At 41.7% G+C, this 27818-nt stretch overlaps 1 protein-coding gene across 1 annotated transcript; it reads right to left on the bottom strand.

The window, feature by feature from the left end:
* Positions 1–6298: 6298 nt before the first annotated feature.
* LOC115151014 (plakophilin-1) lies at positions 6299–26089 on the bottom strand. The gene is made up of 13 exons (XM_029694903.1): positions 25803–26089; positions 19238–19335; positions 17593–18074; positions 17346–17487; positions 17045–17252; positions 13136–13295; positions 12580–12697; positions 12135–12314; positions 11759–11929; positions 11414–11567; positions 10794–10980; positions 9481–9565; positions 6299–8194 (listed from the first exon to the last, which is right to left on the bottom strand). The coding sequence occupies exons 1-13, from the start codon at positions 25993–25995 to the stop codon at positions 8120–8122; spliced, it is 2253 nt and encodes a 750-aa protein (XP_029550763.1). The 5' UTR covers positions 25996–26089; the 3' UTR covers positions 6299–8119.
* Between the last annotated feature and the right edge of the window lie 1729 nt (positions 26090–27818).

Raw genomic sequence — 27818 nt, 5'->3', positions numbered from 1 at the left:
GACAGGATGCTCTCGATTGTGCATCTGTAAAAGTTTGAGAGTGTTTTTGGTGACAAGACAGATTTCTTCAGCCTCCTGAGGTTGAAGAGGCACTGTTGTGCCTTCTTCACCACACTGTCTGTGTGGGTGGACCATTTCAGTTTGTCTGTGATGTGTATGCCGAGGAACTTATAACTTTCCACCTTCTCCACTACTGTCCCGTCGATGTGGATAGAGGGGTGCTCCCTCTGCTGTTTCCTGAAGTCCACGATCATCTCCTTTGTTTTGTTGACGTTGAGTGTGAGGTTATTTTTCTGACACCACACTCCGAGGGCCCTCACCTCCTCCCAGTAGGCCGTCTCGTCGTTGTTGGTAATCAAGCCTACCACTGTAGTGTCGTCAGCAAACTTGATGATTGAGTTGGAGGCGTGCATGGCCACACAGTCATGGGTGAACAGGGAGTACAGGAGAGGGTTGAGAACGCACCCTTGTGGGGCCCCAGTGTTGAGGATCAGCGGGGTGGAGATGTTGTTTCCTACCCTCACCACCTGGGGGCCGCCCATCAGAAAGTCCAGGACCCAGTTGCACAGGGCGGGGTCGAGACCCAGGGTCTCGAGCTTAATGACGAGTTTGGAGGGTACTATGGCGTTAAATGCTGAGCTTTAATCGATGAACAGCATTCTTACATTGGTATTCCTCTTGTCCAGATGGGTTAGGGCAGTGTGCAGTGTGATTGCGTTGTCTGTGGACCTATTGGGGTGGTAAGCAAATTGGAGTGGATCTAGGGTGTCAGGTAGGGTGGAGGTGATATGATCCTTGACTAGTCTCTCAAAGCACTTCACGATGACGGAAGTAAGTGCTACAAGGCGATAGTTGTTTAGCTCAGTTACCTTAGCTTTCTTGGGAACAGGAACAATGGTGGCCCTCTTGAAGCATGTGGGAACAGCAGACTGGGATAGGGATTGATTGAATTTGTCCGTAAACACACCAGCCAGCTGGTATGCGCATGCTCTGAGGATGCGGCTAGGAATGCCGTCTGGGCCCGGCAGCCTTGTGACGGTTAACACGTTAAAATGTTTTACTCACATTGGCTGCGGTGAAGGAGAGCCCACAGGTTTTGGTAGCGGGCCATGTCAGTGGCACTGTATTGTCCTCAAAGCGAGCAAAGAAGTTGTTTAGTGTGTCTGGGAGCAAGACATCGGTGTCCGCGACGGGGCTGGTTTTCTTTTTGTAATCCGGGATTGACTGTAGACCCTGCCACATACGTCTCGTGTCTGAGCCGTTGAATTGCATCTCTACTTTGTCTCTATACTGACGCTTAGCTTGTTTGATTGCCTTGCGGAGGGAATAGCTACACTGTTTGTATTTGGTCATGTTTCCGGTCGCCTTGCCATGATTAAAAGCAGTGGTTCGCGCTTTCAGTTTTGCGCGAATGCTGTCATCAATCCACGGTTTCTGGTTGGGGAAGGTTTTAATAGTCACCGTGGCTACAACATCACCGATGCACTTGCTAATATACTCGCTCACCGAATCAGTGTATACATCAAGTTGTTGTCCGATGCTATCCGGAACATATCCCAGTCCACGTGATCGAAGCAATCTTGAAGCGTGGAATCAGATTGGTCGGACCAGCATTGAACAGACCTGAGCACGGGCGTTTCCTGTTTTAGTTTCTGTCTATAGGCTGGGAGCAACAAAGTGGAGTCGTGGTCAGATTTGCCGAAATGTTTTACAATGTTTTATTGTTGTTGCTTTGTCGAGAAGGAATCTGCAAGTAAGCAATTCATTGGACGATGTATACCATGCGTATCCCGTACATATGACTAATACAACTAAGCATACAAAATTACTATTTAGACATTTTACGACTTCTGGTGTGTTCTTAATTCAATCTGGAGTGCCAGAGTGCACACATAAATTCAGAGCGTTGTCAGATTGTCCGTTTATAAATTCAGACCTCTCGGAGCACACACTGGACGCTCTGGCCGAGGAGTTGGCTTGGTTTGAGCGTACTGGCCTTACAATGGCAGTCAAGCACCGAAGCTAATGTTGGATAGCTTGCTAGCTACTTCCAGACACAAATGAGACCACTCTGACCATTTTACTCGCCCTAGCAGAGCTGGTTAGGCAGTTTTCATGTTATCCAGAGAGTTCAATGTTTGTAAACAATGTAAATGTAAACAAACACATGGTTAAAACTATAATTTTTATATCATTGGATCCATAGCTCGGTTTATGAATTTAAGAGTGGTTTATTTCTCCAGGCCCATCCCTCAGATTTTTACCAAAACAGAAGCGTGGTGACTGCTTTGTTATTGTTTCAGCTAAGAACCGTAGCTTAAATGTAAGGGTTAGGCTTTGGTAAATGCATAGCAGTTAACTATGGGTTAGCATACCGCTGTCTGCCGCCATTCATTTTCTGCCAGTTAAATATACTGCCTAGTTCATAATTAGACAATGAAACACTGGAGGTGGAAGAATGACGTCACAGGGTGGTTCTTCACAAGATCCAGACAGTACATTGCACTCCTTCAGCCTTATGTCTTTGTGACTGTACCCATGACTCTGTACCCATGGCTGAGTTGGTGGGAACCTGAAACATCTATTCTTCTACGGATTAATGCCAATGGCATTAAAATCCCAACCACACCTTCCTTGATGGTCATAATTGACAACCTGGTTGCCAGTGCCAAGTCTCACAAGTGTCAATCATCCTGCATTTTTTGACACTGTGTTTTTGTACTTGTACACCATGTGAGAGAGTGGCTATCGTATTCTTTGTACGCAAATAATGTACACTTCCGTTCAAAAGTTTGGGGTCACTAAGAAATGTCTTTGAAAGAAATGCAAATTTTTTGTCCAATAAAATTACATCAAATTGATCAAAAATTCAGTGCAGACATTGTTAATGTTGTAAATGACTATTGTAGCTGGAAATAGCAGATTTTTTTATGGAATATCTACATAGGCGTACAGAGACCCATTACCAGCAACCCTCCCTCCTGTGTTCCAATGGCACGTTGTGTTAGCCTTTTAAAATGATAAACTTGGATTAGCTAATTGATCAGTAGAAAACCCTTTTGCAATTATATTAGCACAGCTGAAAACTGTTGTTCTGATTAAAGAAGCAATAAAACTGTCCTTCTTTAGACTAGTTGAGTATCTGGAGCATCGGTATTTGTGGGTTCGATTACAGGCTCAAAATGGCCAGAAACAAAGAACTTTCTTCTGAAACTCGTCAGTCTATTCTTGTTCTGAGAAATGAAGGCTATTCCATATGACAAATTGCCAAGAAACGGAAGATCTCGTACAACGCTGTATCCTACTCCCTTTACGGAACAGCGCCAACTGGCTCTAACCAGAATATAAAGAGGAATGGGAGGCCCCGGTGCACAACTGAGCAAGAGGACAAGTACATTAGAGTGTCTAGTTTGAGAAACAGACACCTCACAAGTCCTCAACTGGCAGCTTCATTAAATAGTACCCGCAAAACACCAGTCTCAATGTCAACAGTGAAGAGGCGACTCCAGGATGCTGGCCTTCTAGGCAGAGTTCCTCTGTCCAGTGTCTGTGTTTTAATGACCATCTTAATCTTTTCTTTTTATTGGCCAGTCTGAGATATGTATTTTTCTTTGCAACTAGAAGGCCAGCATCCCAGAGTCGCCTCTTCACTGTTGTTCCTTCAAAAACAAGGACATTTCTAAGTGACCCCTAACTTTTGAACAGCAGTGTATCTCACGCTAAAAGGTCAAACATTACCCACCGCCATTCCATATACATTACCTATAGTTTATTTTAACAAAACGTGTCCACAAATCTATAAATTCAAAGGAACCACACAATTGTTTGTTGTTACCATACAAATATCGGTCTCGCTTTAAATTATGTGCCGTTTATAAAAGGCTTCATAAAGCCTTCATAAACACTACATACATGTGTCACAAATCATCTATAACCGTATGTCAGGCTCTATAAAGGGTTCCTAAATGTGGCATAACTGTGTGACATTACCAACATGCAGTACCTCCAGCAGGCAGAGGCATTCTAGACTATTCACAGCCCTGTGAAATGTTCAATGTAACTGCACTGCTGGAATTTTTAAACTTAATGTATTTGTATTGTTTTAAAATAAAAAAATAAAAGTGATCTATGGTTTTAACATGTCTTTAATGTTTATTTGTTTTAGCTGTTAGTGATAATTCCATAAGTCTTAATACATTTGTGTTTGCATCATTAAGCCTTTATGTATGTGTTATGAATGGCCAAAGGAGTCTGACTTTATAGTAAGTATAGCGTCATATGATACAAGGCATTTATGTGTTATAAATACCAAAGGGGTCTGACTTTAAATTAAGTACAGCATTATGCGATATAGAGTCTTAATCAAATGCAATTTTACTTGTCACATACAGATGTTTAGCAGATGTTATTGCGGATGTGTTTGTAATGGATGTGTTGTAATGGATGTGTTGTAATGGATGTGTTTGTAATGGATGTGTTGTAATGGATGTGTTTGTAATGGATGTGTTGTAATGGATGTGTTTGTAATGGATGTGTTGTAATGGATGTGTTTGAATGACAGAAGGTGTCTCACTTCCAACAAAGTATAACAGGACACTGCATACATTCTGCTGATTTATGAAGGTTCTCTCATGATCCACAGGTTACTGTAGGGAGTTAGAGGTATTTAAATGGTTTAGTGGACCTGCAAAGTGTGTGTGTGTGTGTGTGTGTGTGTGTGTGTGTGTGTGTGTGTGTGTGTGTGTGTGTGTGTGTGTGTGTGTGTGTGTGTGTGTGTGTGTGTGTGTGTGTGTGTGTGTGTGTATCAGAGCCAAGATGATTTGGATTAATTCAACCTGAGACTATCGCACCAGGTATTCCTCTTCTGTTCCCATGCTGGAGACCAAGGCTTGATTACTACCTGTTACAATGGTGCCAACATTTTTTGGCTCATCTTTCAGTAGGGGAGGGGGTGAATGTGTCAAAGACCTGACTGGGCCCAGCACCGCATGGTATGGCTCATTATATTGTTGAGTGTGTGTTTGTTTACTGAGGAACATGTAGACAGCCAGAAGAAAGCCACTTTCAATTTCCTTATGTTGGGAGCTTTCATCAAGGTGTTTCATGGTGTAACATCATCCCCAGGTTATTGCACACAGCACACATAAGCCTGGAATATCAACCATTCAAAGTTGGCCTTAGTGGGAGTGACCATAGAATTCTACGTAAGTGACCTTACTGAGTAAAGTATTTGTCATCCTTTGCTAGCAAAAATATTCTCCCTCATCATCACTCGTCAACACTGCCACAACGTCATAGTTATGGCTAAACCCTGCCCATTTACACAATTTATCTTCTTAAAATTACATTTTAAACCTAACCCAAACTAAAGAAGGCCAACTTCAATGCGTTGGTCCAACATACCTTTCACGCATTTGGGCAGAAGTTTCTGTGAATGAGATTACTGTAGGTGTAATGTGACTGACATGACTTCACTTTAGAGTGTGTGCCCTCCTTCAGCACAACATGTCGTCCTTTTTAAAGCACGTTTAGATTATATTTAACATAGTGACATTCTACATTTATTACACCCTTCATAAAACATGACATACGGTTATAGATGCTTTGTAACATGTTTATGTAGTGCTTATGGAGGTATTATGAAGGCTTTATGAAGTCCTTGTTTGACCAAGTGGGTATCGGGAGTCGTCTCTGTGTCTCGAGACTTTGAGACTATGGCCGGGATGCAATCCAACGCGTGTTGTAGTGTGCTTGACATTTATTGCTATTTTTCCATTTTGAGCCGGCATCTGCAGCGTTTACCGTGAACGCGATCTCTGTGAATGTCAGGAACATTGCATTTAAAAAGGCACATTGTCAACAGCGCTTTCACCCGATAACTTGTATTGAATCCCGGCCTATGTTAACACACCGAGTTTAAGCCTAAGCATTAGCTTGGGAAGGTAAGACAAGTCTTTCCCGATCCCTGCCAAGGTTACTCATCACAACATGCGTGCATCGCGCACCACACTACCTCATAAAATAATCAGTCATAAAATAATTTTCACCTGGTGTCAGTTCCGTTGCCCCCTAATATATTTTTCATTTCTGGAATTTCTATTCTCATGTTTCAAACACATTTGTCTTCAGGCTTCACATAGTTTCATTCCCCAGTTGCTGAACTACTACCTCTGCCAATGGTTGTTATGGTTCTGTTAAGTATAGCATGTACTCACACGAGTACTGGTATGTATCATCTAACGTGAACTTGGGAAAAAAAACACTAAGCTAACAAGCATAATGAGTTCTCATGAACAAATGTTTTGAAAATATACTTTATCCATTATCCAATGAGTACAGAACAGCAAATATCTTTGGTGATACATTACACTTACAATACCTCATCTGAATTTAAAATACACAGTAGTAACCAGTTTCTCAGCAACCTTTTTATGAGAGTAAAGTACATGTTGGATAAAAAATGTCATGACATGCCTGATGGAAACAGAACATTTTTCTGTAAACTTTCCAAAAGTTGACAAAACACGCTAGACAAGGTGGGATCTTTTTGTGTTGTAAAATGAATTATGCGAGAAATGTCGGTGGAAACGCGTTTATGCGCAAATATTGATATAATAACCATCATATCAAAGTAAACTTGGAGTCACGCGATGACATGTGTGGTCCTTCCATTACGACTCATCGAGAAAGCACACAGTTTATTAGGCTACAGATTAAATAAATTGAACTTCACGGGGGTGGTGAAAGTGCAAGGTAATAAGCTTGATGCTCCTTTCCAATAATTATTGAGGGTCTTACTCTGGTGACATGATCATCGATGCTTGGCTGCAGTTTGACAAATACAAATAATTTTGCTCTTTTGCCCATAATAATCTCATCATGTAGCCTATACGTGGCTAGAGAGCACGTGCCAATACCAGAGTGGACAAACTCCCTATATAACAAAACAAAAACTGTGAGAAAACCATATGTAGATTTCAAAATGCAATGGAAAACCATTTAACTTGTATTTTTATTAGGTACATGGGAATTTAAAGCAAAAAATATTTGTATGTGCACTACGTCATCACACACACAGCCTTTTATCTGCAACAAGTCAATTTGATGGAAACACATTTCTGGTTGGAAAATGTGCATATTGTTTTTATGCAGATTTTTGAATATTTGCATGAAAATCTGACGCCAATTAGATGGTGACCTAGCTAGTGACTAAAATGTCAAGTGACAAAAAAAAAAAATTCTAAACCATTTAGTGATGGACAAAAACATCAATGTAGCAAACATGCTTAAAGTATGAATATACCATATGGAGGAGCACAGTAGCTACACAAGGTTAAACATCGGTGACGTTACAATGTCTATTTTGTGATGTGTACGTTTTTCTATATATATTTTTTCGATTCTGTGGAACCCAGAGTGGCATGCTGGATCAATTAGTTAGCCAGCTAACCTTGATAAGCAACCAGAAATAACTATTGATTTTCTGGTTCATTAAAAAGCTAAACTTAGATATGTTTAATTTGATTAATCAATTTGACCATGCCCATTTCAAACTTGTTATATATATATATTCAGGCAAGTTAGCTGGCTAACTCCTTGATCCTGCTTTGTAGTATACCCTCAGGACTACCTGACAAACAGTGGCAATTGTTACTGAGTGGACTATCCTGGCTAGATAAATACAATTAAATGAAATGAGTTACATCTGATCATTTCAGTAGCCCATGTTAGCTTTTATGCTATCAACCATAATTGCCATGCAAGCAAAGGGGCCCTATTCAAGCAATCCCAGTAACCAGGCATTATCAATACAAAATCATCATGTTTATAGTGGAAAAACAGAAACAAATGATTTCTAGTAAACACAAAAGAGCTTAGAAAATAACAGAAAGATAAGTGCAAGATCAAACCTTTATACTGACGTGAGATGAATGACACAACTAAACACAATGGCTAGGCATTCTGATTAGCTAGAAATTGTTTTCAAAATCTAAAGTAAAAATGTTGTAATCAGATTAACTGGACCCAATCTGATATGTACCGTAGTAGGTTTATTAGGTCCACAAGTTCATTAGTAACATCCGGAGGTTGTGCCAAGAGATCCATGCCAGTTGTCTGGTTACTCAATGACCTGCACAGACCGATGAGCCGCGCTGGTGATGTCGTTCACAAAGGAACCCTTATTCATCCCTTGCTGTAGGAAAAATGATTAAAATAGACATTAGAGTTCCCCCTTGACACTGACTATTCCCCCCCTTGACAAAATAATAAGTTATGGCATAGTTACAGTTACTAGCTCACAGCAGGTTTCTCACCAAGTGTTGCCCAAGTGAAGCTGAAATGTCAAGCAACTGATGGAAGAGATCAAGACCCAACTGTAGTCATTATCAGTTAAAGGTTAAAAGACAAGGGATAAGATGTCCTAGGTCTGCAGAGCCGAGCACCGTCGAACCGGTTTCTCTGGATTCCTTGGCTGTACCATTTCAGCACCCCTATTTATTTATTTATTTTTATTTCACCTTTATTTAACCAGGTAGGCTAGTTGAGAATAAAGTTCTCATTTGCAACTGCGACCTGGCCAAGATAAAGCATAGCAATTCGACACATACAACAACACAGAGTTACACATGGAATAAACAAAAACACACAGTCAATAATACAGTAGAACAAAAGAAAACAAAGTCTATATACAGTGAGTGCAAATTAGGTAAGTTAAGGCAATAAATAGGCCATGGTGGCGAAGTAATTACAATATAGCAATTAAACACTGGAATGGTAGATGTGCAGAAGACGAATGTGCAAGTAGAGATACTGGGGTGCAAAGGAGCCAGATAAATAAATAAATAAATACAGTATGGGGATGAGGTAGATAGATAGATGGGCTGTTTACAGATGGGCTATGTACAGGTGCAGTGATCTGTGAGCTGCTCTGACAGCTGGTGCTTAAAGCTAGTGAGGGAGATATGAGTCTCTATGGTTCCCGTGCATCTTTTTCAGGTGTACAGAATACCACCAAACAGAACAAAACCTCTCCATCCGTCCTCCACTGTTTTGGATAATTACCTGACTGGGGAGTGGATCAGGTTCACAGAACTGAGGAAATAACCTCGACACACCCTCGACACACCCCACCCAGTCGAGTACAGACAGATACTGTGGATCTCTATACTGTGTTTTCACAACATAAAAAAAAAGAACCTGCAGAAATAATAGCAACTACCTTCAGGGAAGGGGTGATGAGTCATCACACAGATTACTGTATTTGACCTGACTGAGCCTGCCTATTCAGATTGTCCTTTCTATTGCCTCCATTGTAAAACCCACCCAATCACGTGTTGTCTTCGATTTCATTTGGTATTGAGGAGTAAACTGGTAGATAAAATGCATATCTGACAAAAGAGGTCAACATCTGCAACAGGGATATCACATTGCATCTGACAAAAACAGAATTTGTTTGAAATATCAGCCCAAAATTGGTACCTTTTTCAGGAAACTCTGTACGTCCTTCTCTGACCAGAGGCTGTAGAGGAGCACACCAGCAGCTTTGCTGGCCTTTGGGAAATCCCTATCAAGAGAAAGAACAATCCATGTAAGACTGGGGTATTCTTTCTATTATACTCAAAACCTCTGTTATCTGGGTTCTTTAGAATGTCCCCAAAGTGGCTGCCCACAACTGTTAGATTTCTAAACATTTTTCTTTATATAGTATTGTATATTGCAAACTGCTCTAATGTATTGTCCAATAGTTACAGTGAACCAAGGAAATGTCTTCTGCCCTAGGCAGCACACACACAGTTGAGACGAGCACAGGGTCAAGCTGCAGTGCCCCTGGATGGAGAGCATGTTGTAGGGTTAAGGGCCTTGCTCAAGGGCCCAAAGGTAGTGGAATGGGAGGGGATTATTATTACATTTTTTGACAGTTTTAAACACAATACAACCACACATGTGGATACAGTACAATGCCATTCAAATCATTGAGGATGACAAAAAAGTTCAAACACGCATTTCCATTGTGGTCCTGTTGAAAATACATGAAAAAATAAATATACACAACACGAAAACAAAATACATTTCAAATACATCTCATCAGTAGGGAGGGAACAGTAAAAGGAATAAAATAGATGACCAAGTATGTGCAGTTTTAAAGTGTTGTTTCCATAAAACATTTCTTAAGGTTTACCTTAAAACTCCCTAGCGTAGGGATGGATTTTATACGGATTGGTACACCATTCCATTCCTGTGCACCTGACCAGTGTTAAGGAAATAGCTTTTTTCAGCTATGCTTCTATAGTGCACCGGTCTGATATTGGCAAAACTGGCTCAAAAAAAATAAAAAAGAATGACTGGCTATGAGTCTCAAATGAAATGAAAATAACCAGACAGGTAACTGGGGGCAAGGCCATGTGTAACTTTAAAAACCATTCACAGTTTGATTTTCAACTGGAAGCCAGTTCAGTTCCCTGAAAATATTAGGACCAATGTGCATCCTAGGGCTGAGCTTGAGTATAATTCTCATCAGTTTATTTTGGGCTGTTTGAAGTTTGTCTTTCAGATTTGTTGTTATGCCACTGAACCATGAGATACAAGCATAGTCATAGTGGCACTGGATCAGAGATGCTGCCAGGGTCCTCATAGTCTCTGTATCCTTGAGGATGTGAGCCCAGCAGCCCTCCATCTATTTGCCAGATCGAACCGGCCATTTTCCAGCCACGGGTCCAACTCCTTAGCCGCAGGAATAACTACGGCCAACATTAAACATTTTTTTGCAATACAAAATATTGACCAGACCTTACCTGTTCTTGCTCAGGTTGTTAACTGAGTTGACCAGCTTGTTGGTCAGCAGGGGTTTCCCCAGCTCAGGCTCCTTCATCAGCAGACTGTGGCTGGTTTGGCACACCGTGGCCAGGGTGTCGTCACACGGCGTCTCTTCCTTGGTCCATGAGCTGAGGATGCCAACTAGCTCTGGTAGGGTCTGTCGGGCTTCAGACAAGACACATCCCATTAGGTCATTCACCTCCAGCAAACGCACTCTATGAAGTGTTGCTAATTCAACCACAAAATGTTAAAAGCTAAAACAGCCAAAAGGTCAGGTGTAAATTAAATGTTTAATCCTCTCTGAAGGGAAGGGGAAAGTGAAGGGAAAGGGTATACCTAGTCAGTTGCACAACTGAATGTATCCAACCGAAATGTGTCTTCCGCATTTAACCCAACTACCCAACCGCTTAGATAGAATCAGAGAGGTGGGGGAAGGCAGCGTTAAAATACCAGGAGAAAATTTGCATAAACTGGCCCTGCGAGATGTTTGCTCTCAATGCAAACTACACAATCATTGAAACAAGGTTGCCTCCGACCAAACATTCTAGGTTCCATCTGTTCTACAAAGAACAGGGCTATGATTGGTGTCCATGCTCACCCATGGTGCTCTGAAGGCGTTGGTTCTTGGCCAGGTTCCCTACCAGAGACACAGCAGTTTTCTGGAGGCTGGGGTTGGAGGATTGCAGCAGGGGAGAGATGTGAGGCAGGCCGTTCAGCTTCTGCACGATGCTCTGGCTTATCACACTAGATACCTGTGGACACAGAGATGAAGACATTATGAAGGGTTTATAAAGCATATTAAGTTAAGTGGGACCATGATGTGAATGTTGTTGTTTTTCTACACACATTTGGTGCATGTTTTTCTCTATACATTTATTGCATTTAAAATACTTTTTGCGTGAATAAATAATGAAATAATCAAAATGATGAGTGTTGTTCATACAATGCCATTGTTAGCAGTGAGGTTCTGCAGGGCTCCAGAGCAGGCCTCCAGGGTCTCTTCTCTCTGGCTGGACCACAGCAGAGACAGGTAACTCTGCATGGTCTTAGAGTGGAAGAGCCAGCCTGCTCCTTTAGGGTTCTGCTCCTCTATCACAGGGTAGTCAAAGTGACTCTACAAGAGTAAAAAGAGGAGGACCAAGTTATTATCAATCATCAGATTTTTTTAGGTGATGGAAAATATACGACGGAAGTTGATGTACATGTAATTGCAGTGTGTAATGATAAAAAGTGTATAGTTCGTTCAATACGATATGTTATTGTGTATCCGTCTCTCTCCGCTCTCCCTGGATTTTATTTGACCAATATGCCTGTCTCACCTCCTGCTCCTGGACCTTGCTGCTCTGTGGGCTGAAGCACCCAATGGGGCCGGTCTCACTGGGGGTGTTGGCCCTGCTGGGGGTCCTGGCCAGGGCAGTGATCCTGCTGAAGAGGGCCGGGGCTTCACTCTCCAGCTGGAAGCTCAGGTTGTGCAAGACACACACACAATTTTCCACAGACTGACACAGACAGAGGCAAAGTATTAAAGGGTTAGCTTAGCATGTACTGTGTCTCTATTGTAGCACACACATGTTCATAGTATGATCCATCCAACTCCAAGTTAGAAAGTAGGTACCAACAAACATGTAACCATTGGAGAAAATGTATTCCATGAAACGTTCACATGCAGTTAGAGCTAGACTTTCTATAATAATAATTATATTCCATGAATTCAACATTACTTGTTTAAACTTTATTTGAAGTAATTCAATGTTCCATGCTCACCTTGTCATCTGGCCTCTCTGTAGCCACACAACGCTGGACGTAACTGACCAGAGAGTCGACGAGGCCTCGACAGTTACGCATGGCCTGCCTGTTGCCTTGAGTCGCACAGCTCAGGTTTCTGTTGGGACAGTCGGGGAAAATGAAAAACTGGTCTTGTCATACATCAGGTAGAGGCAGGTCAGGCCAGCATTGTATAGTCTGACAGTGGATAACAATACAGACTGAAACAAAACAGTACTTTCATCCATGAGTGACAGTAAGAATTTGTATTATGCTATTCACCCAATCCTCTGAGATTGGCACAGACACAACTTAAGAGGCTAGGAGTAGTATCGAGAGTAAGCTACAGGTTCAGCCAGCACAGTGCCACTGGAACAAATTTAATTAAGCGCATCACTCAATGCCAAAACAAGCGTAGATGGTACCTGGGATCTGTCATCATTAGCCCCTCCCATTGCCAGTTCATAAATCTGTCTCTCTAACTTCCTGGCTAACTGCCAGTATTGATCTGTGCAATGTGCACTCCTGGTCTACAGCATTGATTGATGCGTCTCACCGTAGACATGCCGTAGCATGGTAGAAGACCTCTGGGTCCTGGTTGTTGTTTGTCTCATCTCCAGTGTATGGTACTACCACAGTCTCAGTCAGGACAGGCAGAGCACTACGCACCAGCTCTGGCTTCAGACTGTCTGCAGATGACAGGTTCCAAAGGAGACCTGAAGAGAAAGGACAAAGTTGCAGTAGTTCAGTGGTAGTAGAAGCAGCAGTTGTTCAAATTGCTGGTACCTGCTACTCATGTGGCATTATTACCATTGATCTTAGCAAGCTCAACACAAACAATAAATTCAACACAAGCAATACTAGATAGCCAACACAGTGCGCATGGATCAAACTGTTATGACACGGGCACGGCGTGTACTACCCACAGCATAACTAGGAAGAGAGCAAAAGCTTGCGCACCCTTCGAGTCCCCACGACCAGGGTTGACACGAAATACGAGGTGTTTAATTTTCACTTAACTACAGTACAGCTCTGTCATTGTCACTAATGTTGCCGCTACCGTCTCTTATAACCGAAAATAACTTCTAGACATCAGGACTGCGATTACTCACCACGGATTACCAGAATCCTTTTTTTCCTTTCACGTGTCTGACGAGCCCGACGCGAAGGATATACTGCTTTCTCGGGAACAGGCCCAGATCCCTGTGATTTGCGTGAAGGCGGAGAAAAAGGGGCCGAAGTTCGGGCTGCCCCCACTTCCTTCTATTCTGCTAGCAAACGTGCAATCTTTGGAGAATAAAATCAATGACCTACGTGGAAGATTAAACTAGCAATGGGACATTAAAAACGGTAATATCTTATGCTTCACAGAGTTGTGGCTGAACGACGACACTTTCAACATACAGCTGGCTGGTTATACACTGTACCTGCAGGATAGAACAGCGGCGTCTGGTAAGACAAGGGGCGGCGGACTATGTATTTTTTTAAATAACAGCTGGTGCACGATATCTAAGGAAGTCTTGAGCTATTGCTCGCCTGAGGTAGAGTATCTCATGATAAGCTGTAGACCACATTATCTACCTAGAGAGTTTTCATCTGTATTTTTCATAGCTGTTTACATGCCACCACAGTCAGAGGCTGGCACTAAGACAGCATTGAATGAGCAGTATTCCGCCATAAGCAAAGAAGAAAACGCTCTTATAGCCGGGGCCTTTAATGCAGGGAAACTTAAATCAATTTTACCAAATTTCTATCAAAATGTTAAATGTGCAACCAGAGAAAAATAAATTCTGCACCACCTCTACTCCACACACAGAGACGCATACAAAGCTCTCGCTCGCCCTCCATTTGGCAAATCTGACAATAATTCTATCCTCCTTACAAGCAAAAATTAAAGCAGGAAGCACCAGTGACTAGATCAATAAAAAAAAGTGGTCAGATGAAGCAGATGCTCAGCTCCAGTACTGTTTTGCTAGCAAAGACTGGAATGTGTTCCGGGATTCCTCCGATGGCATTGAGGACTACACCACATCAGTCATTGGCTTCATCAATAAGTGCATTGATGATGTCGTCCCCACAGTGACCGTACGTACATACCCAAACCAGAAGCCATGGATTACTGGCAGCATCCGCATTGAGCTAAAGGCTAGAGCTGCCGCTTTCAAGGAGCAGGACTAACACAGAAGCTTATAAGAAATCCCGCTATTCCCTCCGACGAACGATCAAACAGGCAAAGCGTCAATACAGGACTAAGATCGAATCGTACTACACCGGCTCTGACATTCGTTGGATGTGGCAGGGCTTGCAAACCATTACAGACTACAAAGGGAAGCACAGCTGCGAGCTGCCCAGTGACACAAGCATACCAGACGAGCTAAACTACTGATATGCTCGCTTCGAGGCAAATAACACTGAAACATGCATGGGAGCACCATCTGTTCCGGGAGACTGTGTGATCACGCTCTCCGCAGCCGATGTGAGTAAGACCTTTAAACATGTCAACATTCACAAGGCCGCAGGGCCAGACGGATTACCAGGACGTGTACTGCGATCATGCGCTGACCAACTGGCAAGTGTTTTCACTGACATTTTCAACCTCTCCCTGTCCAAGTCTGTAATACCAACATGTTTTAAGCAGACCACCATAGTGCCTGTGCCCAAGAACACTAAGGTAACCTGCCTAATTGACTACCGACCCGTAACACTCACGTCTGTGGCCATGAAGTGCTTTGAAAGGCTGGTCATGGCTCACATCAACATCATTATCCCAGAAACCCTAGACCACTCCAATTTGCATACCGCCCCAACAGATCCACAGATGATTCAATCTCTATTGCACTCCACGCTGCCCTTTCCCATCTGGACAAAAGGAACACCTACGTGAGAATGCTATTCATTGACTACAGCTCAGCGTTCAACATCATAGCACCCTCAAAGCTCATCAAGAAGCGAAAGACCCTGGGACTAAACACCTCCCTCTGCAACTGGATCCTGGACATCGTGACGGGCCAGCCCCAGGTGGTAAGGGTAGGTAACAACACATCCGCCACGCTTATCCTCAACACAGGTAGCCCTCAGGGGTGCGTGCTCAGTCCCCTCCTGTACTCCCTGTTCACTCATGACTGCACGGCCAGGCACGACTCCAACACCATCATTACATTTGCCGATGACACAACAGTGGTAGGCCTGATCACCGACAATGACGAGACAGGGAGGAGACCTGGCCTTCCTCTGACACTGCTTGGTATAGAGGTCCTGGATGGCAGGAAGCTTGGCCCCAGTGATGTATTGGGCCATTTGCTCTACCCTCTGTAGTGCCTTGCGGTCAGAGGCTGAGCAGTTGCCATACTAGGCAGTGATGCAACCAGTCTGGATGGTCTCGATGGTGCAGCTGTAGAACCTTTTGAGGATCTGAGGACCCATGCCAAATCTTTTCAGTCTCCTGAGGGGAAAAAGGTTTTGTTATGCCCTCTTCACGACTGCCTTGGTGTGCTTGGACCATGTTAGTTTGTTGGTGATGTGGACACCAAGGAAGTTGAAGCTCTCAACCTGCTCCACTGCAGCCCTGTCGATGAGAATGAGGGCGTGCTCAGTCCTCTTTTTTCCTGTAGTCCACAATCATCTCCTTTGTCTTGATCACGTTGAGGGAGAGATTGTTGTCCTGGCACCACACAGCCAGGTCTCTGACCTCCTCCCCCTCTTTGACACCTCTGCTACTCTCTGTTGTTATCATCTATGCATAGTCACTGTAATAACTCTACCTACATGTACATACTACCTCAACTAACCGGTGCCCCCGCACATTAACTCTGTACCGGTACCCCCCTGTATATAGTCTCGCTATTGTTATTTTACTGCTGCTCTTAATTACTTGTTACTTTTATTTCTTATTCTTATCCATATTTTTTTAAACTGCATTGCTGGTTTGGGGCTCGTAAGTAAGCATTTCACTGTAAGGTCTACACCTGTTGTATTCGGCGCATGTGACTAATACAATTTGATTTGATTCATATATATCAAAGATACTGTAGCTATGTACTGTTGCTAGTCAAGAACCAGGGTAAATATTTGATTACACAAGAGCCAGTTGATTAAACACAGCCTCTGGAAGACGGAACAATAGTGAGAGCAGGCTGGTCTAGCCTCCAGAACAGACTATTGTGAGATGTCTCACCTATCAAGTTCCCCTGACACAATGCAGCACAAAGAGAACACTGGTGTGACTGACAGCGGGATCTGATCAGGATTAAGGGGAGCGTGTTTAGTGAGAGTGTTTCCCTGTGCTCTACGGCACGAATACATTTAATGTAAATATGCATGTTTTGGCATCAGAAAGCAACACAAGCGTGTTTCGCTTTCATACCGCTTGCATTCACACTGGGGCACATGTCTGCAAAGCGTCAGCATTCTGTAATGTCACTAGACGGAGAAGTGTTGTGTACAGAAATAGAATAGTGTTCTCTACCTGTGAGTTGTTTCTGTGTCTCGGTAGAGTCTGTGTCTCGGAGCAGGGCCAGTGCCTCAGTGATGCCCCCACAGCGCTGGACCTCCTCCTTGTTGTCCGCATCTTTAAAGGCCAAGTTCCGCAGGGCGGCGGAGGCAGTCTGTTGGACCTGGGGACTGGGACTCCTAAGCAGGTTCACCAAAGGGGGGATCCCTTTGAGCCGCAACACCTGAGAGACATGTAAAACTGTTAAGACATCCTAATTCAGGACAGGACAGAGTTGTTTAATCCTGGTCCAAGAGACCCAGATGCGTGTCCACACCTCCTGCTTGGCCTTGTCCTCTGAGTAGGTTGCGTGTTGGATGAAGGAGGCTCCACAGAGCTGGTAGTTCTCATCTCCACTGGACAGGTACTCCACCGCCTCCTTCATGGTTATATCAGCTATCTGGCCATTACCATTAATCCTGTTGGGAAAAGCACATACACGTATCAACACCTGTTCACAAACATTTGAAATGCAACTCATCAAAGCCCAAAGCAGCATTTACACACTCGCTCATTCCACTCACCCCGCTTCACCCTTGCTCTTGATCCCTGATATCTTGGACTCAGCCATGGAGAGGTTTGAGGGTGCCCTCTCAATACGACCTTGGTTGCTGGTAATCTGGCCGCTACTTTTCGTCTGACGCGTGCCAATCAACTGGCTGTTCCTTTTCTGCACCTCATTGCCTTTGACAGCGACCTGAGAGGAGCTGTTGCCATTGGAGATGACCTGACTGCTGTTCCTCTCGGTCAGGAAGACGCTGGACCTGTTGGGCTGGAGCTGCCGGGCGGGGGCTGAGGACTGCAGTTGCTGCTGCGTGGTGTTGGTGGTAATAGTAGTCGTAGGGAAGGGGGCCAGGTCAGGCACACTGCGGCTGCTGTTGTGCTTGCCTATGGTGGGGCTGAGAGGGAATCGTCTCTCCCACTGGCTGGAGCTGCTCATGTTCCTCTGAACCGTAGATTCCTTAGAGGCCACGACCCTTTGCTTGGTGCTTTTCTCATAGCTGAGCTGCAGGACGAAGGAATTTAGTAAATGCTAGCAGACACAAAGCAGGAATATTGTAACACTTTCAACTTCATTCCAAAATCATAATACACACAAAGGCTTAGACCCACTTTGGGTGAAGATAAATACAGTGTACTGCATTTAATCAATCTACTGTTATTGATAACTATTCTAGACTTGTCTAATTGGCAGAGGGCAGTGGGAAATCAGGAAATCAGAACTATTCATATACGATTTGTAGTGGGCAGAATAAGATTTATGTTACATAAACAGTTGCGATAAGCATCATCATGACGGAACAGGACAGGCCGAGACACACGACATACAAACAGAACGTTTTGTGAATGCTTGTTTTTCTCACCGACTGTGAGTTGTGTGAGATATCATTTGTAAATAATGTGTTAGAAATGGTTTACAGACAGTAGTAATTAGTAATAGTATTAAGTAAAAGTAAGGGTAATGTGTGACGATAATTTACAGTTTAATTTATATAATATGTTCAGTGTCAATATGGATTTCTTTCTCTCTTTGTTCATGAACAAGAACGAGGGCCTCCAGAGCTCGGTTGAGGTGGAAACTTGGCATGGGCCAGATTTCCGTTTGGAGTACTCATCATGCCTCACCTGTGTGAGGTGGATAAGTAAAAGCACATGATTGAGACAAAGAAGTCAGTTTCAACAATGAGTCAGGTGCCATTATGGGAGGATGCCTCACTTTTCTCACTTGTGATGGAGAGAAAGCTGAACAACACTCCCCAGATTTCTGGAGCAATAATGACTGGGCAGTATCTCACATTCACACCCAGTCCTGTGGTTAGTCAGTAATCTCCAGCACCTGGTTACACCTGACTCAGACTCTCATGTTCACATACATTGAGTAGCTGGCCATGTGAGATATGGTTCTGGGTTCCGAGAATAGTCTCAGATTTACTACCCCATGATGACCATGGCACTGCTTTCATATTAATATCCACTGCGCCTAAAGCTTTAAAAGAGATTTTAGGGGATTTTTGTTGATCACCACTGAACCATAATTTATCCTTAAATGATATACTGATAAATACAACTGATAAACCAAGCACAGTTATCAAAAATATGGGACAATGTTTTCTGTCTTTGTATTTAAAACAAAAGGGAATGTGATGTGAAATATGAAAAGCTTCATACCGTTTTTGAGAGGCCATTTGTACCATTAAAGAAGGCACCTCCATTGAGACTGGTAGGTGACTTAAAGGAGTCAGCGAATATGTTGACGTACACAGGACCTACGGAGAAAAACAAGAGATTGTAAATGGCTCTTAAAATCTGTTAATATTAGTTATCACTGTAAAATATTGAGTGTGAGAAAAGATACACTGTTTATTGCTTTGGTGTGATTAAATTGAGGGCTTGAGGAAGCAGGTTGGAAAAACATGGCAAACATAATTACGGCATCTCTCATCACAGTGCATCTCGTAATGTGAGCTTGTAAGCTGTAATGACTAATACGTTTGAAATCTTTAATCACATTACGAGATGCACTGATGAGAGATGCAGTAATTATGTTTTGCCATGTTTTTCCAACTGTCAAACATCAAATGTGTTTTGGTGGGACAAAATGCATTTTCGAACATGTTCCATATGAGCCTGCCAACCAAGTATTATACCCATTTGTTGTTTTGACAAAAACAAATGATTGGTATTGAACTGTTAACATCATTGCCATGCCATCCACAGTGTCTTATGCTTTCAGATAATAAACAGGGAACTTATGCGTTCTAGTGAAATATGTATTGTAAGTCGCTCTGGATCGGTGTTAGGCTTAATTCAGAACTTTGGAATTGACTCCCATTCAACTCATGAATTGAAATTCAAATATAAATTGGCCGCACCCCACAGGAGGTATAACTTGAATTTGAATGACATGAAGTAGAATTTAATTCAGTGCAATTCAAATAAATTCCACTCAGTCATAGAACATGAGAGTTTCATTGAATCTGACAAGTCACACTTCCAGATACCAAAGAACATTTAACTTTTCTCTGGAAACAATGTTCATAAACTATTTTAAGTGCTTAGAATACCCAATTATGTTTCCACCAACCATTTCATTTCTTAGACTTCTTTTGAAGGCCTCAGGGTCAACATGAGGGTCAAACTAATGCATTCTTGGAAAGGTAGTATTTTCCCCATATTGATTTTTCTTTTTAAATAACATAGAACATTCACATTCAGGTTTTGTTTTCATTGATCATTCATTTTAAGAGTTTCTGAAAATCAGTTGTTTCAACAATATTTTATATGCATATAATGACAAGTTTGATGTTATGTACATTACAGTATGTATATTTGTTTATACAACGGGTGGGTCTAATCCTGAATGCTGATTGGTTAAAAGTGCATTCCAGCTGGTGTCTATTCCACAAGTTACCACTGGCTAAATCTAAGACATTAAAATGCCTATTTACACTGCTCCATCTGACCGTGCAATCCACTGTTTCATCAGCCCAGCCAGGCAATTTATAAACTTGATCTCCACTATAAAAAGCATCTAGACATTATCTCACATTTTTTTTTGACTAACATTTAGTTTTCAACAGAGGAGATTTGTATAAACCTTGCTGTCTGTCTCTCTGACATTTGCAACATTGTTTCAATATTCAAATTCGATCTCCAGCTGTCCCATAGTAATGAACGTGTCGGGAGTCAGGACGAAACAGCCAGGCAACGTTTCTCAGCTAGTCGAAACCATGAATCAGCTGGCATCATTTTTATGGATATATATACAAAGAAATGTCAATTGAAAAAAGGTAAAACGAAATGAAGTGCAGCTAGTTTGCAGTCTTTCCAGCTTCAGTTTGAAGTGATTGCGTTAGCTGTGTTGTTAGCTAGCTCCTCTGAACAACAGTGTTCTGACGAGTGAACACATTTTCTATGCCAGGCGAAATTGCGCCTAATTAGCTCATTGTTATGGATGTATCCAAATAAATGTCACTATAAAACAGCTTAAACAAATGCAAATGCAGCTACTTTGCTGTTATTCTGGCTGCACTTTTAATGTGACTATAAGTTAGCCGTAGTTGGCTAGCTAGCAAGCAAGCGATAAGAACGTTGCCAGCCAGTATGGTAATGGAACATTTAGAACGAACGACTGGATACAGTCGTTCGTTCTAAAGATACATAAGTCTTTTTGTTCCATAGATGCAGAACAAAAATACTGAAATACTGGGTTGTGTCTCTGGCAACCGAATCGATAGAACGAATGACCAGCCGGCTTGGGTAGCAACTCCAGATTTGTATCGGGACTATATCTCGTGGAAGGATGAAATAGTATGAATAAATGAATCAACATTTAAAAAATTATGAAAACATTTTAATCATTATCAGAATATGTTGGTAACCCGTATAAAAGTGATAATGCCCTCAAAGACGGTGTTTGGAGGATATATCCGCACGGTTTGCCGGCCCTCAACAACACCCCCATGCCAATATATCCTCCAAACACCGGCTTCTCTGGCATTATCACTTAAATAGGGTACACCTAACACAGAATAGCAGAGGCATTTGAATTTCACTGAATTCAATTCTATTTCCTTTCATTGTTATTATAATTGCAACTATGTGTGCTGTTTACTACTTCAATTCAAATTCACATTCAATAATTGAATTGGAATTTATGAGGCATTCTCAATTAAATTCGGATTTGAGCCCAACCCTGCTCTGGATAAGAGTGTCTACTAAATTACTCCAATGTAATGTAAAAATTGTTCGGCTATAGTACTTAAGTAAAATAATTGCTTATTTGTTGTATGTCTGTACATATTTGTCTTGAACTTGCTTTCTTGAAATTGGTTTATTGTGAGAGCTCTGGTGAGTAAGATTTACAATGTAGGCTACTTATTATAATAAATACAGTTGAGTAAGATTTACAATGTAGGCTACTTATTATAATAAATACAGTTGAGTAAGATTTACAATGTAGGCTACGTAGACAGTTAGTGATGGAGAACATTAGCTATAGTCAATTCTCAATTTCCTTTTGAAAACGTAGAACAGGCCTGAGTGGTGTGGACATCATTCTATGGGTGTGGACATGGCCTTCCATGATGTGCAATGGGGTGCTCATTGCAAATGCATTGAAGCGGCAGAATTAAAATTGGCCTCTGATGTTGATTTTAATGACATTTTCATAAAATGAAATTGAGTAATTATACTTCAAATGTATTCTAATTAGTGGAGAAAATAAAAGATTTAGGGCGCTGGTTCAGATGTGCCAGCACAATGGCATAATGGAGTGCATGATAATCCAGCATCCTGGCATTGATATTTCCGACAGCTTTTGCAGCCCTTAGTGTCGCACAGTACACCGAAACTTCTGTACTTTTTCGACACTACAACATGAAAAACGATTTGGTGCTAGAATTTTGTTACATTTGATAGATGAACCGAAAGAATCTCACATTTGGAAACCAGTATAATGTATTGAATTTATTAGAATATGTATTAATTTGCCGAAGTTTATCATAAAACATTAACAGAATGCATCAGTGATTCATATTCCCTGCAACTTTCTGAAGAGGCAACGGCACAGGAATGCCCCCGTCTGTGTGTATGCGGTGCATATAGCCATTTGCAATGCTAATGATAACCGTCTTCAGGTAAAAGGAAAGGTGTTCTATCTACTACAAAGTAACCTATGCCTACCTGGCAGAATCATGATTATTTGCATCAATCCAGATGGGCATTTGTTTTGCAAACTCCATTGTGTGTGTGTGCACTACCGAAACACTGCTAACCAAACAAAAGTGGTGCATGCTCACTTCAATTAAAGCTGCAATATGGAACTTTTTGGGAGCCCGACCAAATTCACATAGAAATGTGAGTTATAGATCTGTCATTCTCATTGAAAGCAAGTCTAAGTTTCGATGGTACAATGATTTTCTACACTATACTTGCTTGGTCACATATTGTAGATCTCTTTTCCATCTTCAAATTAATTGGCACACACAGTCTGTGTCATCATTTTGAAAAGCTCCTGTTTGTTAGTAGGATTTCTGAGAAAATCGGATAATTTACATGGAAGCTTGATTGTTTCCCAACTTTAATTCGGTTGCATTTTCCTAGATTCTCTTGTTGAGTGTCCCACACAATATCAATTCTATTGCAGTTTTTCAACTGGTGCTCTACCCAAGGCAGGAAGACACTACTGCCATATTCTCCATGGAAGAACTGGGACATTTTCAGCTTCGAGGAATTGTGTACAGATCCCTGCAACATGGGGCTGTGCATTATCATGCTGAAACATGAGGTGATGGCACGGCAATGGGCCTCAGGATCTCATCACGGTATCTCTGCGCATTCAAATTGCCATAGATAAAATGCATTTGTGTTCAAAGTCCGTAGCTTATGCCTGCCCATACCATAACCCCACCGGAACCATAGGGCACTCTGGTCACAACGTTGACATCAACAAACCGCTCGCCCACACGACACCATACACACCATCTACACGGTACAGTTGAAACCGTGATTCATCCGTGAAGATCACCCTTCTCCAGCGTGCCAGTGGCCATCGAAGATGAACATTTGTCCACTGAAGTTGGGTACAACGCTGAACTGCAGTCAGGTCAAGATCCTGTTGAGGATGACGAGCACACAGATGAGCTTCCCTGAGACAGTTTATGCAGAAATTCTTCGGTTGTGCAAACCCACAGTTTCATCAGCTGTCCGGGTGGCTGGTCACAGATGATCCCACAGGTGAAGAAGCCTGATGTGGAGGTCTTGGGCTGGCGTGGTTACACATGGTCTGCAGTTGTGAGGTCAGTTGGACGTACTGCCAAATTCTCTAAAACGACATTGGAGGCGGCTTATGGTAGAGAAATAAACAGTAAATTCTCTGGCAACAGTTCTGGTGGACAGTTGTGCAGTCAGCATGCCAATTGCACGCTCCCTCAAAACATGAGACATCTGTGGCATTGTGTTGTGTGACAAAATGGCACATTTTATTGTCCCCAGCACAAGTTGCACCTGTGTAATGATCATGCTGTGTAATCAGCTTCTTGATATCCCACCAGTCAGGTGGATAGATTATCTTGGCAAAGGAGAAATGCTCACTAACAGGGATGTAAACAAATTGATGCACACAATTTGAGACAAAATAAGCTTGTGCATATGGAACATTTCTGGGATCTTTTATTTTAGCTCATGAAACATGGGACCAACACTTTGCATGTTGCATTTATATTTTTGGTCAGTATATGTTGCCGGTTGTTTTCCTTTAGCTAGGTAACCAACAAGACTAATATTTTAGGTGAACAAAAACTGTGGCTAGCTTTTCTTGACATGGCTAGGGTTATGTAAAAGCCTATGTTACAATGACCATCTCCAGTTTAAAGTAATTTTGAAATGATCCTTGTTCCCAATCAATTAGCTAAATAATGCAACTCCTGGAGTCTGTTGGTATTTTTAAGCTCGATAACATGACATTTTTAACCTTTTAAAGACATTTGTTAAGGTTATTCATGTAGTAGTTCAACAAAAGTGGTTTATAGATAGATTTCTGCCACTTAGGTCACATTGCTTATTAAATATAATGGCATATTGTTGAAGACTGGTCCATTACTCACAAATCCACAATATGTTTTATTATAAATGGCAACAAAAATTCAACAGTAATATCCCCTTTCCAAAATCTGATTCAGTATTGGCGACTATAATGGATTATTATGTTGAAAAGAAGCAGGGTTCCATGCCCCAATTTTTGGGCATCCATTCTAATAGCAATTAATACATCCCAAAGAGTATCTCTTTCAAATGTAAGGCTTAAATCCACTGGGTAACAGTTTCATATCAAGGTGATTTTACATAAATCGTAGCGTAATGTAAAAGCCTATGTTAGTTTAAGGTCATATTCAGAGGAAACAAGCCATGTTCTCAAAATATTTGCTATATATGGTAACTGCTTGGGTGTGTTGGCATTTTTTTTACCTTGATAACATAACAGGTTTTTAACCCTTTAAAGACATTTGTTGAGGTGATTCATGTAGTAGTTCAACAATATTTGAGTGGTGTACAGGTTGATTTCAGGTGTTTCCTGGCAATTCCTTCCACTTTAGGCAGGTTGGCTATGAAATATAAGACTGTTCCAGTGCTACTTACAAATACACAAGATTTGTATTATATATGGCTACAAAAAGTCAACAGTAATATCACATTTCTAAAATCTGATTCAGTATTTGTGGCCGTACATTGGCTTGTGTAAAAAAAAAAAAATAGGGGTGCTTCTAATATCAATTAATACATCTCAAAGAGCAACTCTAACAAATGTGACGCTTTAATCGCTCTGTACAGGTTTCATAACTTTTTGACGTTAAGCAGGAGTACAATGAGGTAAAGAAAGTCATCAATAAGTCGATGTTTGTATTGGTTCAATAGTAAAGGATTCGAAATATATATCAGTTGGCCTAAATATATGTTTATTTTGATATTAAAATGACAAATGGTGCACTTTTAACTTAACAGACTTTACAAAAGTGCAGTTGCTGATATTTTATTTGTGCTGTTTTCCTATTTGACAATGAATACGCTAAATCATTCACAACAATGCACATCGTATGTAAAAAAAATTAAAAAAAATTAAAAAAATGAAACCATAACCAGATTGGACTTTAGGTCAAATCAAATAGCATACAAATAACTTATTAGGCTATGTTTCTATAATAATAATAATAATAATAATTAGACCTCTGCTTACTCGTTGGGGATGTCGTTGGCGACGACACAGATCCATTTTTACTGTACTTCGACTTTCCCCTCTTGATGGTTTGCACCTGATCCAAGACTCGCTGCTGTTTGGACCGAAGTTTTTTATCGGAAGGCAAAGCAAGAGATGTCTCATCCACATTCCCGATGGACATGGCCGATTTCAACGGGTCCATTGTCATCATGAAGGTCCGTTTCCAGCTGTAATTCGAAAAATGCGACGGTCTGTACAGGTGGCGTTTGTACGTGCAATCTAATATACAACGCACCTTGCCCTACCCTGAACAACGAACCACGCCCATTGTAAAGCAATAACACGGTTGTGAATGTGGGTGTGAATGAAGTAAGGGTTCATTTTACTAGGAAATATTAGTCTTCCTGTGCGGCTGCCGACTGAAGATTCTGTAGAACAGGGATCTTCAACCTTTTCTTGCCCAGGGACCCCCTCCCAGGCAAACCGGCAACCCAGGCAATAATATCTTAATAATAACAATATGCTCAATAATAACATTTGATAAATGAACTGAATTCACTAGTGATCACTGCATTCATCATAAGACTGTTTAAGGTAGCCAACATCCATGATGTGATCTCCACCCAAGACCAGACCCAGAGCAAGGTAGAGAGTTCAGTAATCAAATAGTCTGGCAACTGGTTGAATTAATAATTATGCTCTTCATCCTTTTGACCCTCAATATGTTCATGAATAGATCATTCTGTACCGTCTTATTCAATATCTCTCAAGCCGGTGACACACTTCTAACAAAGCGAGATAGACAAGGCTAGGTGTGATAGACAATCAGATTTTATATGAGGAACGTGTGAGAGCAAAGGTCAGACTCTGGAGCAATGAAATTGAAATGAATTACATTGGATATAAGCCTTCACGGAGTCTTTTGTAAAAACACTCTCCCAAATGTGATATTGAATATGGTGAACCTATTTGTCTAATGATTCTTATCTCTTTACGACAGTTGATCAAACAGACCCGATTTTGAAGAACAAAGGCTGTGAGAATACCATGGGAAAATACCCAATTGTCAGATTATATGCTGTTAGGCCAGGCAACTCCTCTTCACTGGCAAAATGCTCTGGTGTAGACAAAACAAAGCAGCACCACACCCATGGGCACAGCTTAGCGCCCTAGGGCAGTTATTGCTATGGGTGGTGGCCAAACTACACCTGGCAATCTGCACCAAGCATTCATTTCCCACCTGAAGAAACCCTAAAATGGAATTAGGTGTTGATGTTCAGACATGTTAAATTACTTATTAGAGCAGAGTTTAACTTTTGTGTTGAAGTAACAACACTTCTATCTTTCAATCATACTTTCTATGCACACTCACGGTTTGTAGTTTCCAGAAGTCAGTGGTCGGCTATATGATTACCTTGTAATAAACCCAAATGTCAGTGTAAACAGAGAAACGATACCTATATATGGTAAGTAAATGTACAAAAGGTCCGTATTTCAAAATACATCTATTTCTCTTAAAGTTGAAGATCTTTGTGTGTAAGTGTCTGCATTTCCAGCAAAGACTATACCACAGATGGGAGACATCACATGGTTAATCTTTGAAAGGTATATCACATGGGTCACCTTATCTTGCCTGTCTATTTGTTTGGTTTGCCATTAGAATTGTATTGCTATCCTCAGGTGGTCAGTATCTGCTACATGTGCAACATTGCCCTCTAGTGGTAAAACGGTCAATTAGAACCACAAAGAAATGGAGATATCTTATACCGCATTACTCCAAAGTGAATGGCACACTGTGACTGGAATCGAACCCACAACCATTGGTGTTGCAAGCGCCATGCTCTACCGACTAAGTTACTAACTAAGCTTAGCAGATGATATGAACAGAATGTCTGAAAGACTGTTGGCTCTTCCAAAGCTGCAGCGTCAATGTGTCATTGAGTGTTGATTCCCATGTGGCTCAGTTGGCAGAGCATGGCACTTGCAACACCAGGGTTGTGGGTTCGATTCCCATGGGGGATCAGTCTGAAAAAG

This window comes from Salmo trutta, chromosome 16 (genome assembly GCF_901001165.1).
Source record: "Salmo trutta chromosome 16, fSalTru1.1, whole genome shotgun sequence".
Taxonomy (NCBI): Eukaryota; Metazoa; Chordata; class Actinopteri; order Salmoniformes; family Salmonidae; genus Salmo; species Salmo trutta.
This window is presented reverse-complemented; position numbering and strand designations above follow the sequence as displayed.

What these genes read in the sequence shown, in the direction of transcription:
- LOC115151014 (XM_029694903.1), bottom strand. Translation starts at nt 25,995, where the DNA reads ATGATGACAATGGACCCGTTGAAATCGGCCATGTCCATCGGGAATGTG. An exon ending in GCCAACGACATCCCCAACGA is followed by an intron (nt 19,336 to 25,802) that starts GTAAGCAGAGGT and finishes TTTTCTCCGTAG; the next exon opens with GTCCTGTGTACGTCAACATA. An exon ending in GCAAGGTCCAGGAGCAGGAG is followed by an intron (nt 11,930 to 12,134) that starts GTGAGACAGGCA and finishes TTACTCTTGTAG; the next exon opens with AGTCACTTTGACTACCCTGT.